The 19,193-nt window shown below is 41.2% G+C and overlaps 1 protein-coding gene across 3 annotated transcripts in view; it reads right to left on the bottom strand.

Annotated features, from left to right (window-relative positions):
• The window catches only part of MFSD14B (major facilitator superfamily domain containing 14B), a 50,217-nt gene extending 32,146 nt beyond the window's left edge, over window positions 1–18,071 (bottom strand). Inside the window, exons 1-2 of one of the 3 annotated variants that reach the window (XM_075067203.1) lie at window positions 17,746–18,026; window positions 8,992–9,101 (exon numbers count right to left, since the gene is read on the bottom strand). In XM_075067203.1, coding sequence (XP_074923304.1) covers window positions 8,992–9,045 — 54 coding nt within the window. In that variant the 5' untranslated portion in view covers window positions 9,046–9,101; window positions 17,746–18,026. Of the gene's footprint in view, window positions 1–8,991; window positions 9,102–17,745 lie in introns of all 3 variants that reach the window. The other 2 variants (XM_032772352.2, XM_032772353.2) reach the window with 2 other exon arrangements.
• Between the last annotated feature and the right edge of the window lie 1,122 nt (window positions 18,072–19,193).

Here is a 19,193-nt window from a genome sequence, read left to right as displayed (position 1 = left end):
CTTTTTTGGAGGGTCGTTCCCAGTGAATAACTCCAGCTCCCATCTCTTCTTGTAGGTTACTAAGCAGCAGCAAAATTTCTCCCTTCAGTTTCACCACTGTCCAGAGGTTTTTGTTCTGCCCAAGTGAAACTAATCATTCTTACAAGCTACTTAGGAAAGTTTGAGCAGCAGAGGCACTACAGTAGTCTATCTTCAGAATCAGAAAGACAACACTGCAGAGCATCATATGCCCAAAGGATAGAAAAATGACAAAAATAAATGCAAGCTTAAGTTCTGCCAGAAGTTGATGGCTTCGGCACCTTAAACAAACAGGCAGAGCTGTCCATCCAAGTAGGTGATTTTTCGAGTCCTGCATATTTTCATAGAAATGATCAACATAGATCTTTATCAGCTGATTTCATCATAAACAGCAACATGACATGCTATATGTAGACCTTTAAATTTCTCTCATATAGTTTTCCTTTTGATATATTTAGCTCCATGGTATTAAAGGCACTAAATTACAACCTGCGCTTTGCTACATATAGAAAGATTACTATATTCCATGTTGAATAAATGCATTGAAGTTCTCAATCTCAACAAATTTGAACACGTGATTTGAGGTTTTTTCTGGCTCACTATTTCGATATATTTTTCAACTTGGAACAATTTACCTAATATCTTTAAATAAGCTCCGAAGAAGATTCTCTCCAATTTTAATCATATGGTCATAAAAAGGTTTAAAACTCTGTCAAGAGAACTAGTCTCTCAAAGGATTGGAGACCCAGGAACTCGTTGCTCTACTGGCTCTGATACAGACTCCTTCCCCTCTGTGGTCTCTCTGCCTTAACTACAACAACTGTAAAACAGTTCAAGTACCTACCACAGAGGGGGTGTTTTAAGGCTTCATTAACTCATGTTTATAGAGCACTTATGATGCAAACACATAATATAGTTATGCACTTACTGTTCCTCCTCGGCTCAATGGCTTTGATATACCAGGGGAACCGTGCGATTGTAAATGTGCTTTAATCAGGGCCTATAACAAGGCATTTTTATTACCATGTTAGTTCACTTAAACATTTTATTTAGATGAACCATGTCATGGGTGGGATTTTAAAAGAATTCCCTAGAGTAGACACTAAGTATATAAATCTACAGTAATTGCTAACCTGACCATCAGATGTTATTAAATTATTTTTGTTTGCTGCTGCATACCTCTTCTCCCAAAAGCACACACACAAAACAAATTAAGTTCTGTATCTATCAAAATAGATTAATGCAGGCAAAAAATCAGACATCTAGCTCTGAAATAAGGTACACTGATAAATTATATACGTAATCCACAACTTTATACTCAGACTTCCCGCAGCCACAGTCTCTTAAATGCCAATCCTGCAATCACTGCTGCATATGATTAACTTTACCACCATAAGCATTTCCATTTAAATCAGTGGGACTACTCATGGTAGAACAGTTAAGATGTGCCTAAGTGTTTGCAGGACAGGGTCTTCAAGTGGTTATACTGAAAATGTACACAGTAGTTGTCTGCATTAAGTTAAATATTTTAAGTGTGGTAAAATGAATATGCCACATCACAAAGCATTTCCATTACACAAAAGGAGAAAGTTTTCATCTCTTTCTTGCCACAGTCAAGATACTTCCAAGCCATGTGTCCTGGAAATTCCCTACAGGACTCAAAATTGCAATAGTTCAGAGGAACGCTCCCTCCCCGAACATTGAGTTAACAAGACCTCTAAAAGGAGAACCTCCCCAGAAAGCAGAAGCACCGTAGTAGTACTCAAAATAGCGAAACATATAGCTCTGGTATGTTGTAACAGAATGAGACAATTTGTGTAACCTAGTTTAAAAAATGAGAAGTAGGCTGAGACAGACCTAAGAAAGACAAATGGTTATGCGCTTCAAAATGTAACAGAGCTTCAGGATTCTTGAAACTGGAAGATAAAGGACAGGCTCCTCATCTCCAAATCTTAAAGGAAAACCAGAATATTGTGTTATAGCAGCAGATGAGGAAGAAAACATGAACTTAAGTGTAGCACTGGAACAATCAGTGACCTGGATAATCACCTGAACCATAGAGTAGATTATTTTCCTTGTCTCCATCACAACATTTTAAAGAGTTAACATGTTAAAAGTTCCTAGTGACATGAAGAAATTTAAGATACAGTATCTTCCTGCCATATCACGATTCATATTTCTTGTATAAGTTATTGGAATTTATGCAGAGAAAGTTTACAGCAAGTGCTATGATAAAGATAAACCAAACCATCTTTCAACAAACTGCATTAGTCAAAACACACAGCTGCAAAATCAGTGAAGATGAAAAGTACATGTACATCACACAAAATCTCCCTCTCTCATTAATACCTTAACTTTGGTAATTGGTTCATTGTTATTAGCCAGTCAGCACTGTTGGGCAAAATTAAGAAATCCTAACCTATCAAAGATGTTTAAAATATCAAACAAAAGCAAAGTTCCATTCCACCACACTTTCTCTTCCTCTCTATGTTCCGTTTCCCCTCTCCTCCCCAAAGTTAAATTTCTCTCTGTGAAAGAGGACAGTAAATTCACAAAACATTCATTGTAATGTGTTGCCTGTGACCTGAGTACTGCATTCCAAGAATGCCATCAAAAATATTTTCAACGAGAACATAGCTGTTCAACATGAACAAACCTGTTCCCTAGACTCCCAATGAAATCTTACAGAGGATAAATCTAGCTTGTTAAGACTTATACAATATAAGAGGAAGAGCATAATTTGTAATTTCAAGAACAGGTAGGAGAAAAAAAGAGAAAGCTCTTTTTATTAGTGGTTCAAATACCATACTTTTAGCCTTTTTGAGGGTTGTGTTTTTAGTATTTTTCTGAAAAAGTACTATAGCAGGCTAAGTTTGATAACGAGCTTCACTTTCTTTAACTGCTCTGATCAAAGTTACAGACTGGTGTCAGGCTCCCGTTTTGGCAGCATTTGTCCCTCAGACAGCCTCATCGCAACCACTTACACATTAACTCTTTTCCAACCAATTTTCACACATTAAAATTTAACTTTGCAATACAATAATGCAAATTTAAGTATCAATATTGTTAACCATTTTACTTATCTTAATTAAATTGTCTAGCTAATGTGCTTATTCCACTAAAAAAGAACTGCCTCATGTTTCCCATGCCAAAAGCCTTAAGTGTCCCTTTCCAACGTTATTTTATTTGTATTATGTTAGTGCCAAACGATTACATCAGGATCAGGGCCCTAGAGTACTAGGTGCTGTACCCCTTCAGTGCACCTTCCCCATGCATGGCATCATTTGATAAAATGGTTTTGGTTGAACTAAAAGCATCTAATTTTCATCACACTTGCCACTCAAATGTGGGTATCTACTAAACAGTAAAAAAAAAACATTAACTGAGTTTAATCTATGAATCTTAATTGACATTTGCAGGAACTTTAGGTTTTTTCCTCCCTCTCCTGGGCATTCTTTCCCAGACAATAATAGAACGTATTGCGACATTTGGTACCAGCTAAGAGTGGTTCCACTGATGTAGACATTGTATTCATGCACTATTTGTTATGTCTTTCAAAAGAACACATTGCCTATATTAAGTGAACTGATAATGTGCTGTTAAGAAAATAAAGTGAGGAATTTGACAGTTAAAGGATTTTTTAAGGTGTAACTTTTTACCTTTATGGATGATCTCTCACCTCTCCTGTATCCATACTGCTGTAATGATCAGAGTAGCAACTCACAGCACTGCTTCAAATACTCTAATCACCTACTCTGTATTTTTAGTTTCAAGATGCTTTTATTTTATTTTTTTTTACAAATCAAAAACGCCCCAGCTTTGTGCTTGTGTCACTAAATCTTACCATTTTAAAGATTTTAATTTTATGTGCCTTTATCCAAATTATTCAGTTAACTAAGCTTTATAAACACTTCCCTGTACCTATTTTGGTACAGAACCAACAGTTGTATAGGCAGTTGCTCTAAACAGAAGAGAAACTAGAATTAATGCAATATTACCAAAAATTCCTAAAGTCAAGATCTCCCACACTAACTGCCATGTTACACTTCCTGTTTCATAGCATACACAACATTAGTTTACATTTAACAAAACAGAAGATACACAGACAAGCTGGAAATGTATACTACAGGAGAAAACTTCTTGAATACTTAGTCCTGCATCCTTAACAAGAAAGAAACAAGGGGAAGGGGGGTCACCTTGAAATTCCTTTTGTTTTAGTTTATTTTAATAAATATCCAGTACTCTTTACAACCTCTGTAGACTTCTCCAGTAGAGTACAGGCTTCTGCAAAGTTGCCAAAAGCTCCTTAAGCCTGGAACCACGCAGTTTGGCTGCACTTTCGAACCCCAGCATCCCTTGTTCCATGGCTATTATGTCTCTTCAGTTTATAATTTCTTCTTGTTTCAACAGATGAACTTGTGGATTCAGCTAACCAAATAGCTGTGAAGTTAAATACCAACGAATGCATCTCTCTGAGCTGAGTAATTCAGCTTAATAGAATTTTATCTTATTCCACTGTGCCCTTATATGTGGATCAGAAAAGGGATGGTGTTCCACAAAGAAAGTAACATATCTTAACTTAAATCGAGATGAAGGCCCACTTCTACTAAAACACGTATAAGGATTCAGTCAATTAACCACAGCTAAGAGGAGGGGGAATGGGGATGGCTGGTAATAATTTAATCTGATTAAAAGAAAAAATATACAATAACTCCTCACTTAAAATTGTAGTTTGGTTCCTGAAAAATGGTACTTTAAGTGAAATGATGTTAAGCGAATCCAATTTCCCTGTAAGAATTAATGTAAATGGGGGATCGTCCATCACTTTCACAGATCTAGGGAGACAGGCCAGTCCTTGTTTACAGACAGCTCCCAAACCTGAAGCAAATACTCACCAGCAACCACACAACAAAAACACTAACCCAAGAACCTATCCTTGCAACAAAGCCCGTTGCCAGCTCTGTCCACATATCTATTCAGGGGATAACATCATAGGACCTAATCACATCAGCCACGCCATCAGGGGCTCATTCACCTGCACATCTACCAACGTGATATAAGCCATCATGTGCCATGAATGCCCCTCTGCCATGTATATTGGCCAAACTGGACAGTCTCTACGTAAAAGAATAAATGGACACAAATCAGATGTCAAGAATTATAACATTCAAAAAACAGCTGGAGAACACTTCAATCTCCCTGGCCACTCGATTATAAAAGTCGAAATATTACAACAAAAAAAAATGTCAAAAAACAGACTCCAACGAGAGACTGCTGAATTGGATTTAATCTGCAAATTGGACACCATCAAATTCGGTTTGAATAAAGACCGGGAATGGATGTGCCATTACACAAAGTAAAACTATTTCCCCACGCTTATTTTTCGCCCCCTTTTCCCCACAGTTTCTCACATCTCCTTGTCAATTGCTGGAAATGGGCCATTTTCATTATCACTACAAACAGTTCTTTTTCTCTCCTGCTGATAATAGCTCACTGATCACTCTCCTTATAGTGCATATGGTAACACACATTGTTTCATGTTCTCTGTGTGTGTGTATTATATATCTATCTTCCTACTGTATTTTCAACTACATGCATCCGATGAAGTGGGCTGTAGCCCATGAAAGCTTATGCTCAAATAAATTTGTTAGTCTCTGTGGTGCCACAAGTACTCCTGTTCTTTTTGTGGATACAGACTAACATGGCTGCTACTCTGAAACCTGTCTTTAAGTGAGGAGTTACTGTATAACAATTTCAATACATATTAACTGCATTTCTCTTCCCCATTCTCTGTAGAACACTTCACTTTTTAGATTATAATCTTTTTAAGGAAGGGACAATATCTTCGGAAAAGTTTGTTCACGTCCTACCATTCGACATTTCTGAAATGCAAAATGTTTAATAAAAATTGCCTATGCTCAGGTCTGCCACTGAACATTCACAACTCATTAAAAACAGATTCCTGACTCCCATAAACACTATACAGCATGTACCACTCAGCTTCATCATTAGTACAGATACAATATTTTAATGACTCTCCAACTCTCTCCTTAGAAAAGATTTCTTCCATTTTCTTCTACGCAGAAAAAGAAAGCTATTATAAAGGAGTCACATGTGACCTAGAAAGGAAACAGAAGAGGCTAAAGAGTGATGGGAAAAAAGTTGAGTCTTGCTACATATATGGTGACATGTGCATTGGATAATTTGCATTGAGTCTTTTTTGCTTCTTCAGAAGCTAAACTTTACAGTAAGTCATTTTGTAGGATGATCAGAGAGGAAAAACAATAAATGAAGTGAAATGATATTTTGTTTCAGTAACATCTATTTTCGTGCCCAAGTGCCATTTTCTCTACTCTTAAAAACAGACATTACATTGTTTTCAGTCTTCCTATTTACTGATGCATAATCTGCCAGTCAAAAGATTTTTACAATACATAAATTACAATGGCCTGATAATACCACAATCATAACAATGCAAATCCTGATGATTTTTCTGGATTATTTCAATAAAATTCTCTGCTCCTGAAAAGATACTAGAACTGACGCTCCATAGCCACAAACAGGTACAGTATGGGCAACAACTATGCAAGCTTCCTTATGAGGTCCTACTAACAACCCTCAACCCCAACCTTCAGGGACTATGTGTAGGGATGCACACAGTACCTCTTCCATGCTTCTTCAAAATCCTCAATATCTCTGGAAAACTGACTGAAAGGGAAAAACTTATGATAGTAGTTGCTTCACTTTAGGCATTTTAGAATCCAAGTGAGACAATGAGGCACTGATTTCATGTAGTCTACCAGCCACTCAGAGATCAAAGTCTCTCTGTTCTGCTACTGAAACTGCAAGACATCTAGTCCTCTTTAATTCAGTATTTCAAATTACACTGAACTTATCTACTGTGTGTTATCATTAGAAAGTAAATGTTCTATGTTGGTATAGGTTCGTGTATATTATTTGTAAACCACACACAATACTCAACATCAAATTCAGTGATAGTTACACATTATCATACCACTGTGTATTTTCAAGCACTGTGTGGTTTCAATTATTCCAGGCAAGTTATGTTGCCAATGACTTCAGATACAATACTGGAACTCTCGTTCAGCATACATAGTTCCAAGGCAGCATACCTCAAACACTGCGGGCAGGTGCCAACTGAAGTCTGAAGTTTCAGATATCAAATGCTCACAAACAGTAGTTAAGTACTGAGTAGTCATTACTGCAAATTAAATGGCATATGCATATAGCCATTCCCACTGGATAGAAAGAAATTTCAAGTAACCTGAGTACCATTGTAATATGTACAACATAAGAAACTTGGACAGAACTGCAGAGCAAAATAAAGATGGTCCCTAGGTGCTGCTTTATGACCTTGCTCTATTCACAGGGTGGTCAGTCAGCACAAATAAACTCCAGCTTGAACATCATGTGGCAGTTTACCTAGGGCAAAGCAAGCCACAGAGTGCACATCACACCAGTTGTTCACATTCTCCATTTGCTTTGTTGTCCAATTCAAGGTGCTGGTACTAATAATCAATGATTTTGGACCAGACTACCTCAGAGGCCATCCATTAAGACAGTTGTACTGAGTGGGGCCACAGAAAAAGTGTCCAAAGTAAAACTTTGATGAACTGGAGGAACAGCATTTTTTATGTTGGGTCCTAGACTGTAGAACAGCGGTCGGCAACCTTTCAGAAGTGGTGTGCCGAGTCTTCATTTCTTCACTCTAATTTAAGGTTTTGCATGCCAGGAATACATTTTAATCTTTTTTAAAAGGTCTCTCTCTACAAGTCTATATATTATATAACTAAAGTAGTGTTCTACTGTAAAATAAACAAGGTTTTCAAACTGTTTAAGAAGCTTCATTTAAAAGTAAATTAAAATGTTGATCTTACGCCGCCAGCCCACTCAGCCCGCTGCTGGTCTGGGGTTCTGTTCACCAAGGCCAGCAGTGGGCTGTGCGGAGCCAGCAGCCGGGACCCCAGACCGGCAGTGGGCTGAGCGGCTCAGCCCACTGCCGCTCAGGGGTTCCATCCGCCGGCTCCTGCCAGCCGGGATTCTGGCTACTGCCCCCGCTCAGCCTGCTGCCGGTCTGGGGTCCCGGGCCTGCCCTCATACAGTGGGTACCTACCTTCTCCCTGGTTCTGGCCCATTCTCTTCCTCTCTCTGCACTGAGCTAAGGGTGGGAGTGGACTGAGCACAGGGCTGGGGGTGAAGGGTCTAGCCAGGAGCTACAATGAGGGAGGGGGCTCAGGGTTGGGGCAGGAGGTTTGGGTTTGGGTGTGGGGGCACTTACCTGGGCAGCTCCTATTTGGTGTGAGGGGTGCAGGTGGGAATGTGAGTGGGGGTGCAGGAGCCCCTTACCATGAGGCTCCCCACTCATCCAGAGCCTTGCTGCTGCACATGCGTGCAGCCCCGCCCCTCAGAATGCTGGGCGCACAGTGGCAGGGCTCCGGATGAGCGGGGAGCGTCTTTCTCTCCCCACAGAGCCAAACGTTAACCCGCAGGAGCACGCAGCCCCAGCCCCAGAGCGCTGCGCGCGCGACGGCAGAGCTCCACAGGAAGGGCCCGGCGGCTTGCTGCATTCAGCCCAGCAGCGCGGACCCTGCAGCTTGCCACGTCAGCAGGATTTTTAATTGCACACTGGAGTCCCGGCATGGCTCGCGTGCCATAGGTTACTGACCCCTGCTGTAGAACACTAAGAGAGTTCAAAATGACCCTCTCTGCACATTTTCAGAGCCCAGTATGAAATCTACCTTTCCACTAATGCCTTTGAAGAACAGTCAAAGGTGGGAAGAAAGAAAACTCAAGTCCGAACAGCTGAATGGCAAAAAACAGACTACTCAGTTAATTTTTATGATTATTGTATAATAAAATACATATCCAATTACTATATAGCAGGGGTTCCCAAACTTGGTTCACGGCTTGTTCAGGATGAGCCCCTGGCAGGCCGCGAGACACTTTGTTTACCTGAGCATCCGCAAGTACAGCCGCTCGCAGCTCCCAGTGGCCGCAGTTTGCCATTCCTGGCCAATGGGAGCTGCAGGAAGCAGTCGCCAGGCTGTATAGTAACTGTCAATCTATAACCAACAGACAAAAGTTACAGAGATTAGATACTGACTGATATTAAAGATCATTTTTTGAAGTACAGTATATACACAACATACAGAAAACAAAAAACAGTACAAGAACATTGGTTATGTTTCACAATTTATCTTTAACCATGACAAAATGACAGAATTAAAGACAACTGCTAAATCAGTTTTCTGGGTTTACTTACACAGAAGTTTTGTAACAAGTTTCATTCTTTAGAAATAACGAAAATTTAATTCCAAAGTTTGGTAACATCTGTTTTAAAACATTTAATCAAATTTCCAAGGGGCTTAGATTCCCAAACTTTCCACAGCGAAAACTAGATCTTAACAGAAACTTGAGTCTTGGATCACCTCACGTGCATGGACTGATTCCCCACCCTTCTGCAATCAATCAATCTTTGTAGCAACTACAGCAGTTGCTTACATGGAAGTAATATTACAAAAGTATTTACTTACATTCAGTTCTCTTTAATGCAATAAGTATTTTGTCTTTAAGAGATTAGTCAGAATCTCCTTTTGCTCTTCATTTCATCTCTTTCCCAATCTCATCTTCCTGACTTCTTTATCCTCAATTCTACATGTGCAGGGAATAATGGGATGGTCTACCCACAACTGCTCACCTGTATGTTAGATAGCACTGGCCTATGATTCTAAACTGATTTAGTACACCACCACCTGCAAAGCCGTTCCTCCACTTATGGTTAAAACTGTAGAGATTCCCACAATTCAGTAGTTACTAATGAGAATGAGTAGCATAAAAAATTATTTAAATAAACCCACTTTCAGTTTTGTACATGTCTCATCACTGAGCTTTATGGAATGGGAATGAAGTAAAAAAGCATTTCTTCAGCAAATAATAAATCCTGATCAATTTAATTTTTCATTTGCCAAACTGAATTTAAAATTGAAAGTGCATGCCGTACTTTAAAGAAGCAACTTCTACATAGGTTGTAAATATGCACATTCTTGAAATTAATAATGATTTTTAGCTCTTACTCAAATTATTTGTTTCCCCAATCAATCATGCAACTTAGGTATTCTCCTATATAAGATTTTTCTAAAAAGCCTGTCACTATAGTATTTAAGTGACAAGGAGAGAATTCTCTTAGGAAAAGACCAGAAGGGACCATTATGATCATCTAGTTTAACCCCCAGCATAACAAACAGAATTTCATCTCATAATTCCTGAATCAAATTTACAATAGACTACGAGCATATTTTGTAGAAATACATCTAATAATGATTTCAAGTGATGGAGAATCCACCATATCCTTTGTCAAGTTCCAAAAGTCACACTATTTAAAAAATGCACCTTTTTGTATGAAATGGCTCACATCAGTTTCCAGCCACTGAATCTCATTATATCTGACAGCCACATTAAAGAGTCTTCTAGTACCAAAAAAATCTCCTCTTAACCTTTCCTCTGATTAAAGAAAATCTAGATTGTCTCAATATACAGCAGGTTTCCAGAGCTCTCTATTCTAGAAGGGTTCTTATACCATTTTCATAGTATTCAAGCACCTTCCACAAACATCTGTCACGTGTGGTTTGTTCTCTCATCTTGCTAAGGGGAGAAGCGAGTGAGTGGTATAGCATTTTGGTCTGCTTTTTGTGCTGCTGTCAGTTTACTTTTAAATATGTACATGCTGCTACACGTCTCTATTAGAGACCACAAGCTTAAAGAAGAGTATCTTGTACTCAGAGCAGAAGGTGGAGAGGTTTATGATAGCCTCTTTTCTCTGCACTTGGTTCCAGTTTCAGAGCAGTCCCTTAGAAACTTCTGCCTCCAGCAGACTAGCTTTACCTTTTAAGTAGAAAGTATTATTCTGCCCAAGGCCTTGTCTACACTACTGCGTTAAGTCAACATAAGTTACGCTACTCCAGCTACGCTTATAATGTAGCTGGAGTCCACATAGCTTAGGTTGACTTACTGCTGTGTCTTCACTGTGCTACGTCGACGAGAGACGCTTTCTCGTCGACTTACCTTAATTTTCTCGTTTCGGTGGAATACCAACGTCAACCAGAAAGCACTCTGCAGTCGATTTAGTGGGTCTTCACTAGACCTGCTAAATTGACCCCTGCTCCATCGATCGCAGCGTGGATCTGCTCCAAATGTAGACAAGGCCCAAGATGTGGAGTTGTCTATCACTATTGTTATCCCTGCATTTCAAGCAATCTGATCTACCCTAAGTCAGGCCCTGGAGTGCAGAGTAGAGGAAAATTGACTTTTTTTTTTTTTTTAAAAGTAAAGGTTATTATTTTTATTTAAATTAGTTTCTTTAAATAAGCTTCTTTTTAAAAAGAAGCTTTTTTAAAATTAAATTTGAAATTATGACAACTTATGTTAAGTCCTAAAATTATAATTCACTAAAATCATTTAAATGAATTAAAACATACTGCACCAAGGAGCCCTCAAATTTTAATGAGTGCTGCTTTTTTAACTGTTCATACAATCAGGTGGAGGGGGAATATTACTTTTGAGGTCAACTTAAGCTTTACAAGTATGTCACAGTGTCACATTAAGTATCTATATTATTTTCAGTCTTCTCTTTTCTTCCGCCAGATGTAAGTACTTTCACTTTGTGTTGTGCAGAAAGCTTTTGCCTCATTTGCTTTTGACTCATTTTAGCTAGCAATTGTACGGACAGTTCTCTTAATTTGGACCAGTTCATTCAAAGCTGAGAAACCAATTAGCTGTTGAAAAAGCAAGAAAGTTTGTTTTCCTCTTGAAGTCTATGAATAAAAACTAGGTGGGAGAGGATGAGATCTACACATGAGAAAGCATGAATGACAATGGGAATTAGGCACCTAACTTGGTTAGGCACTTTTGAAAATCCCACTAGGTATATCTGCATCTTTAGGTACCTAACTACCTTTGAAAATGCAGCCCACGGTGACCAGAAACAATCAATTCACTAATTGCATTTAATACTTCCTTTGTTTAATAAATCAATCAAATGCAGAAGACATTTTGTTAAAACTCTTATGCATCCAGCACATTCAAGATAAGAATCTTATTAGTTAAATAAAACTAAAGGTTAGTTTTGTGCATTTTTAACAGGAATTCAATTTCCATCCACATGCACCTTGCTATAAATCATGAGTAAAAAATTATCTAGTAAGAAAAACACACCATTCACTGTTTTCTAACAGAAATAATGTAAAAAAATTACTAGTGTGAATAAGTATGTGTTCAGTTATAACACTGCTTAAATAAATGCGCAGAGAGAGAGAATGTACCCTCCTGGTTAGCAAATATTAGTATCAAATTTAGTTTAAAATCTGTACTGGATTGCAAGTAAACAAGTTTTAATGGTTATACCAACCAATGAAAATGCACCTCCTCTCTTTAGGATAGCAACCAAGAAGTGAAAAAGCAAAACAAAATTAAAATCATTTTAAATCAAGGTTTCCTGCGTTCTGCTTTAAATGGTTAAAATCAGTTATTTAAATACTTGATTTAAATTAATGCATCCTGACTGCATCATTGAAGATAAGGACTGAGACCTTGAACTTGACTTGATAGTCTATGGGAAGCCAGTGCAGAAAATGGAAGACAGGTTTAACAGGCTCATACTAGCTTGTGTTGCTGTGAAGATACAATGCAACTTTCTATATCAGCTGTCATTTCCTAAAGTCTGATGACTTTATGCCCATGTATACCATCCTGCTGTAGTCCAAAACCTCAAGCTTCAAGGCATTCTTGTAGCTCTTCTCTGAATCCAAACTACATTTTTCAACGTTCTTGTTGAAGAGTGGATACAGTATTCCTGTAAAGATCTCATCAACACTGCATATAGATGTATACTCCTACTCCTACCATTTATACATTCAAGGATTACATCAAACATCATTGCAACATCTGCACTGACCTAGCATAGTTCAACTTTATCAGAGACTAATAGACAGAGTGAGCGTTTCCAATGTAGTCTGATCACAAACTGCCAATAGCCTTGTAGACATCTTTGTAAAAGGGTTGATTGTATCTATTGAACAGAAAATATAAGCAGGTGTGGTTAGCATCAGGGCTTTGGAGCGGAGCCCAGAGCCGGAGCACGGACCAGTAAGTTTTTGCCCGGAGCTAGAGTGGAGCAATTCAAAAATTTGATTGCTCCAAATCCCTGCTTAGTATATGGTTGACAGCAGAGCCTGGGATGCGTTACAAACCCAGTCTCATGTAAATATTCAAGAGGAGGAGATGGCAACAAAATAGATCCCTGTGGGACTGCATATATAAGAACCTTCAGGGGAATGGGAACAGTCTCAATCACCACATTCTGGGTCCTGTTTGAGAGTACTGACTGAAGCCTTTGTACAGATGTGCCACCTACTCAAATGTTGTCACAAAATCAAGTTAACAGCTCTTTCTGACTGTGTGTTGAAAGCTGAAGAAGTGAAGCAGTAAGAGCACTGACTGGCCTATACCCATGGGACCATCTCCATATCAAAAACCAAACTAAAGACTGACTGCAAAGAGCCCACATAGTGAATTCTAAATGGTGTGGGACTTTGGAGGTCAATCTATAATTATTAGGACTGTCAAGCAATTAATTGCACTGTTAAACAATAATAGAATAACATTTAAATATTTTGGATGTTTTCTACATTTTTAAATATATTGATTTCAATTAACACAGAACACAAAGGGCTCACTTTATATTTTTATTACAAATATTTGCACTGCAAAAAACAAAATAAATGGTATATTTCAATTCACCTAATACAAGTATTGTAGTGCAATCTCTTTATCATGAAAGTCTCAGCTTTGTAATAGCAAAAAAAAAAAATTACTCACTGAAAGAAACAGAGCTTCTGAACAAAGCCAAGGATAAAGAGCAGTTGGAAAGCCCGGAACAAAGACTTAATTTATCATTATAGCTGTGTTTTGATGATGGCATTCAAAAATGTCTCACCTTGTGATGGAGCAGCTGCTCCTCACTGGTATGTAAGGGGTTAAAGCTATCCTGGGGAGGCTGCGATGGAGGCATGCAATGAGGAAAAGGCTTGTAGTGCCAGCCAATTAGGGGAAGATTTATTGGAGGAGCCATTCAGGCCAGGCTGGCCCATATAAGAAGGGACTGCTGAGCAAAGCAAAGGTAGTTACTTCCTGGAGATGGAGGGAGGAGGCCTGATTGCTTAAAGGGCTAGAGCACCATGGACAGAGCAGTGCTAGCCAGAGTCAGCAGAGTCTGAGCAAGCTCCAAACTGACGGCGGCCAAATTGAAACCCTGACACAAGAGCAGAGGAGGTGTTGGGGGTGTCAGGAGGTGGCCCAGGGAAGAAGATAGCAGAGTTGGAGGAGGGGGCAGTACATGGCTGCCGGCTACAAGGTCCCTGGGTCAGTGGCAGAAGTAGCAGGTGGGCACAGGCTCTCCCCCCCACCCTGCCACCGAGGGGAGTGGCCAATGCATGGACTGCTGTCTGCCACTGAGATGAGTGGCTAGAACCTGGACTGCAGATTGCCATTGAGGCAAGTGGTTGGACTGAAGACTGGCGATTCCCCAGAAGGAGGGAAAGAACCGAGTGAGGCACAGCCTAAGGGCTTTGCCCAGAAGAGAATGACAGGGTCCGGGGAGCGATGCAGGTTTTAGATGTGGGGAAAGGAGTGACAACGGGTGAGACATCACGTAAGGAGTGCACACTGCTAACTTCGAGCTAATTCCCAGGATGGCGAGCAGGAGGCACTGCAGTGGTGAATCAAACCGTAGAGCCAAATTCTTGTACTCTGCTATTGGACCTCAATAGAATGGAAATATTATTAGTGATACTCCAAGAATAATCTGTAGGTGAAAATGGATAATACATTTATAGTTTTGTCATAAGAAACTAGTTTATGTGGAAGCTGTAAAATTTTCGTGTTAGAAGACAAATATCTGAATTACTAATTCAGCAAAAGTTACAGGTATATTTCCTCCTCTGCACTTAAATTTGTAAAAGGAAAAACCTTGTTGCAGAATAGATCACAATAAGTCAGTATTGAATAATAGTTATTTTGCTATCTGTGTTACTAAAAAAACTTCCTTAGTTGTAAAATGTTTATTATATGAACCTCCTCCACGGTTGCAAAACTTAAATTAATTTACCATGGTATTGATTTTAACTCCGCACCATCAGAAGGTATAGTACTGCCAGCAGGCACTTCTGTAGAAACCAACCCAATGTCCAGCCAAAGTGTCAATTTAAATTTAGAAGACAATTAAAGCTAAAATTATGAAGTTTATAGTGCCAGCATAAATGTATTTAATACCATTAGAATTCACTTAGTTAAATGACTACAGACTTCTGATATTCGTTTCAAGGAAAACATAACTGATTTTGAAAAGGTCACATTCAGCGAAAAAAGTTTTAGTGTGTCTTATTTCTACAATATAAGAGAACAATTAAAACAAACTTCAACAAAGCAAGACTTAAATAGGGAAATTAATTCCTGACATGAAAAATCTATTTTCCAAAATTGAAAAGATGAAGAAATGTGCACAACAAGACAGACTTACTTCCAAGTACTCTTCCACTTGGTCAAAACAAATCAGTTTAAAATCCATTGTTAAAATTCTTCTGTCCTGCCAAACATGCCATCTATTGAAAAGCCAGATCAAGTAGCTGACCAAAGATTCATTTCATAGTATTTCTTCATTTATCAAATGCCAAAAGGCAAATTTCTGACTTCAGCTCACAACACTGCAATCTTCCTAACCTCAAAAAGTGCTTTGCAAGCACACACCCATAAAGACAAAACTTGGTCCTTATTATTTTATCTTGAATAACCCCATTCAATAAATGCTCATCATACAGAAGTCTAGCAATATGACAATCACATGGTTTTCAGCTGAGATGACCTAAACTGACATGACATAAAATACCGCAGAACCTCAGAGTTATGAATGCCTCTGGAGTGGAGGTTGCTCGTAACTGAAATGTTTGTAACTCTGAACAAAACGTTTTGGTTTTTCTTTCAAAGTTAACAAATGAACATTAACTTAATGCTGCTTTTAAGCACCTTAATTCAAATGAAACAAGCACAAAAACTGTTTCCTTACTTTGTCATATTTTTAAAGCTTTCTTTTTTTAGTAGTTTACACTTAACACAGTACTGTACTTGCTTTATTTTTGTTTCTGTGGCTGCCTGATCGTGTACTTCCCATTCCAAATGAGCTGTGTGGAAAAATTTCACCCCCTGCACAATGCATGTAGTTAAATTGAGCTAAGCACCAGATCAAACACCACTAGATCAACGGAAGCACTCTTCTATGACTTAAATGCACTTCTCAAAGAGGTGGTAGCTATTATATCAACAGAAGAACTTTTCCATCCCTGTAATAAGTGTCTGCACTACAGATGTGCCTCTGTAAACATAGCCAATAGGTTGCATCAGGTTCACAAAGAAACAGGGAAAGAAAGACGACTAGAAAGTGCTGAAACAAAAATGGGCTGAGAGATTCAGGAGCAGATCTATTACCTGAGGGTACTTTTAAACAGACTGGATTTCAAGTTGATAGTATCTTTTAAAATAGATAACAGCTCTATGGCTTCAGCTTGCTAGAAGAGGCAAAGAGAAGTTACCACATATTCACACAAATTAGAAATGCCAAGAAAAGAAGAACAAACACAGGAAGGGATTAAATATCCCTTACTATCTACCCACAGCTCACACAAACTACAACTTCCTTTATCTGAAACACAGTAATAGAAACTGAGACCAAAGTTCCACAACTCGAGGTTAGTTAGGGAAGAGCAGCAGGACAACTGCAGAAGCCTTCCCTACAACTTATCAGCCAGTACAACAGATTGGGTTTGACACCAAAGTCACTCAGCACCAACTATTTACAACATTATGGTCCACTTGAGGAAAGGAGCTGCAAAACCCACTGCAAGTTAATAGCAAGTTAAGCAGAGTTTTTACTCCAACCAACTGAACATTTTAACCTACATTTGGTATGTGGAAGTTCATTCACAGTGAAGTGAAAGCTACTATAAAAGACGGTGTTAAAGACACTCCCAACTTCAGAAGAGTTTATACAATACATCCTAAATACAAACTGGATTTTCCCTATGCACGAAGCGTCAGAGGGTTACTTAATTATGCATGCAGAGCTATTAACCAATTCTACTACCAAAGATATTTTCTGTGCCTATGTCCTAGAAAGTAAATTCAAATTACTTCCGGTTAGCGCCTTTGTATCCCTCAAAGTCAACTTTTAAGAGAAAGAGACATAGAAAGTGGCTCCGACTGACAATTTTCTGTTCTCATGCCGAGGAAACAAGGAGGCTACTGCCCTGGCTCTAAGTAGGGACCAGCTATTTATGCCCCCCAGGCTGCAGACAATGGAAACACTGAACAAAATAAGGCTGTTAAGCTGGAGACCTCTGCGCTAGAGGGCTGCCCTGCACAGGGGGAGAACGGATCGGCACAAGGAGCCCCACGGTCCCGCTACCCTAGCACAGTGCCATCGCAGCCACTGCCGCGTCCCCGGGCACGAGAGATGTGGTGCGAGCCCCCGGCCAGCGGCACCACCCTTCACCCGCTTTTGAGAACCTGACCCGCCGCCGGGCTGGGCAGCACCCGCCGGGAGGCGGCGGGCAGGATCTCACCCACCTGCCCCAACCACAGGCGCCCCCGCCCCCCACTCACCGCGCTGCCGCCGCCCGCTTTGAGGCCGATTCTCTTCACCAGCATGACGCAGATGCCCCGCTTCTCGCCGCACTCCCCAGCTGCTGCTGCTGCTGTTGGCGCCTCCGCCTCCCCTGCCGGGGCTGGCGGCGGCTCCGGCTCGGGGCTCATTTCGCTCCCATCCTCCCCGTGCAGCCGGGACGGCAGAGCGGCGGGGTCAGCGGCTCGGGGCGTCCTCCCACCGGCACCTTCATCTGCAGCCGCCGAGGGGGAGGGGACAGCACTCCCCAGCCACAGTGACCGCCACCCCCACGTGATTACCACCGCTTCGCTCCAAGCCCCCACCGGAAACTACGTCACTGATCCGCTCCGCGGCGCTTCCAGTCTGCGGCAGAGGAGGGCGGGGCCGGAGCAGCGGAGAGGGGGGTGTGGCTGGGTCCTAGCACCGACCCACCCACCAGCGCGAGAGCGTCGTCCGGTCACATGATGCCGGCGCCTTTCCCTGTTCCCGACCCACCCTTGCCGTATGGTTAGTGTTTAATCCTCGCGTTGCCGTGGAGCTGTGCGCGCAGCCAGCTTGCAGCCAGGCAGCCTGCTCGCAGCGCCACCTGGGGGTGGGGAGCATCCATTGCCCAAGGTCACCCAGCCAGCAGGCCAGTGGGGGACCGGGACTAGGACTAAGGTCCCCTGAGTCCCAGCCCAGTGCACGCCCAGCCATTAGACAGGACCCCTTAGACCTGACATCACCAGTCCCTCTGGGTGACTGTTGCATTGCGCCCTGGGCTGTGACTCGGCAGAGCGGGGTGGCCTTTGGAATGGCCACTAAGACAAACGTTTGTGAGACATAAGGTTGCCAACTGTCAAATCACGCAAACCAAAACACCCTTCCCATGCCCCATGCCCCGTCCCTTTCCCAAGGCTCCACCCCACTCCATCCCCCCCCTTTTGTCACTCGCTCGCACCCACTTTCACTCACTTTCACCGGGCTGGGGCAGCGAGTTGGGTGCGGGGAGGAGTGCGGGCTCTGGGCTGGGGCTGAGGGGGTTTGGAGTGTGAGAGGGCGCTCCAGTCTGAGCCTGGGGCAGGGGGTTGGGTTGCAGAAGGGGTGCATGGTGCGGACTCCGGGCGGTTGACACTTACCTCGGGTAGCTCCCAGTCAGGAGCACAGTGGGGCTAAGGCAGGCTCCCTACTTGCCCTGGCCCCGCAGTGCTCGCGGAAGCAGCCGCACATCCCAGTGGCCCTTGGGGTGGGGAACAGGGGGCTCCACACACTGCCCCTGGCTGCAAGTTCCCGGCCAATGGGAGCTCTAGATTTGGTGCTTTCAGGAGGAAGCCTTCCTTAGCCTGCTGTGTCGTCGAACATTTAGCACCTACAATCTCCTGGTTTGTCTTCAGTAGTCTCCAGGAGATAGAGCCTGATTCTGGGAAAGTCCTGCAAACCGTAATGGGATGGTACCCTAATTCAAATG

The sequence above is a fragment of the Chelonoidis abingdonii genome, chromosome 6 (genome assembly GCF_003597395.2).
Source record: "Chelonoidis abingdonii isolate Lonesome George chromosome 6, CheloAbing_2.0, whole genome shotgun sequence".
In the NCBI taxonomy this organism is placed as follows: Eukaryota; Metazoa; Chordata; order Testudines; family Testudinidae; genus Chelonoidis; species Chelonoidis abingdonii.
Note: the sequence above shows the minus strand (reverse complement) of the source record. Positions and strands in the feature narration are given on the sequence as shown.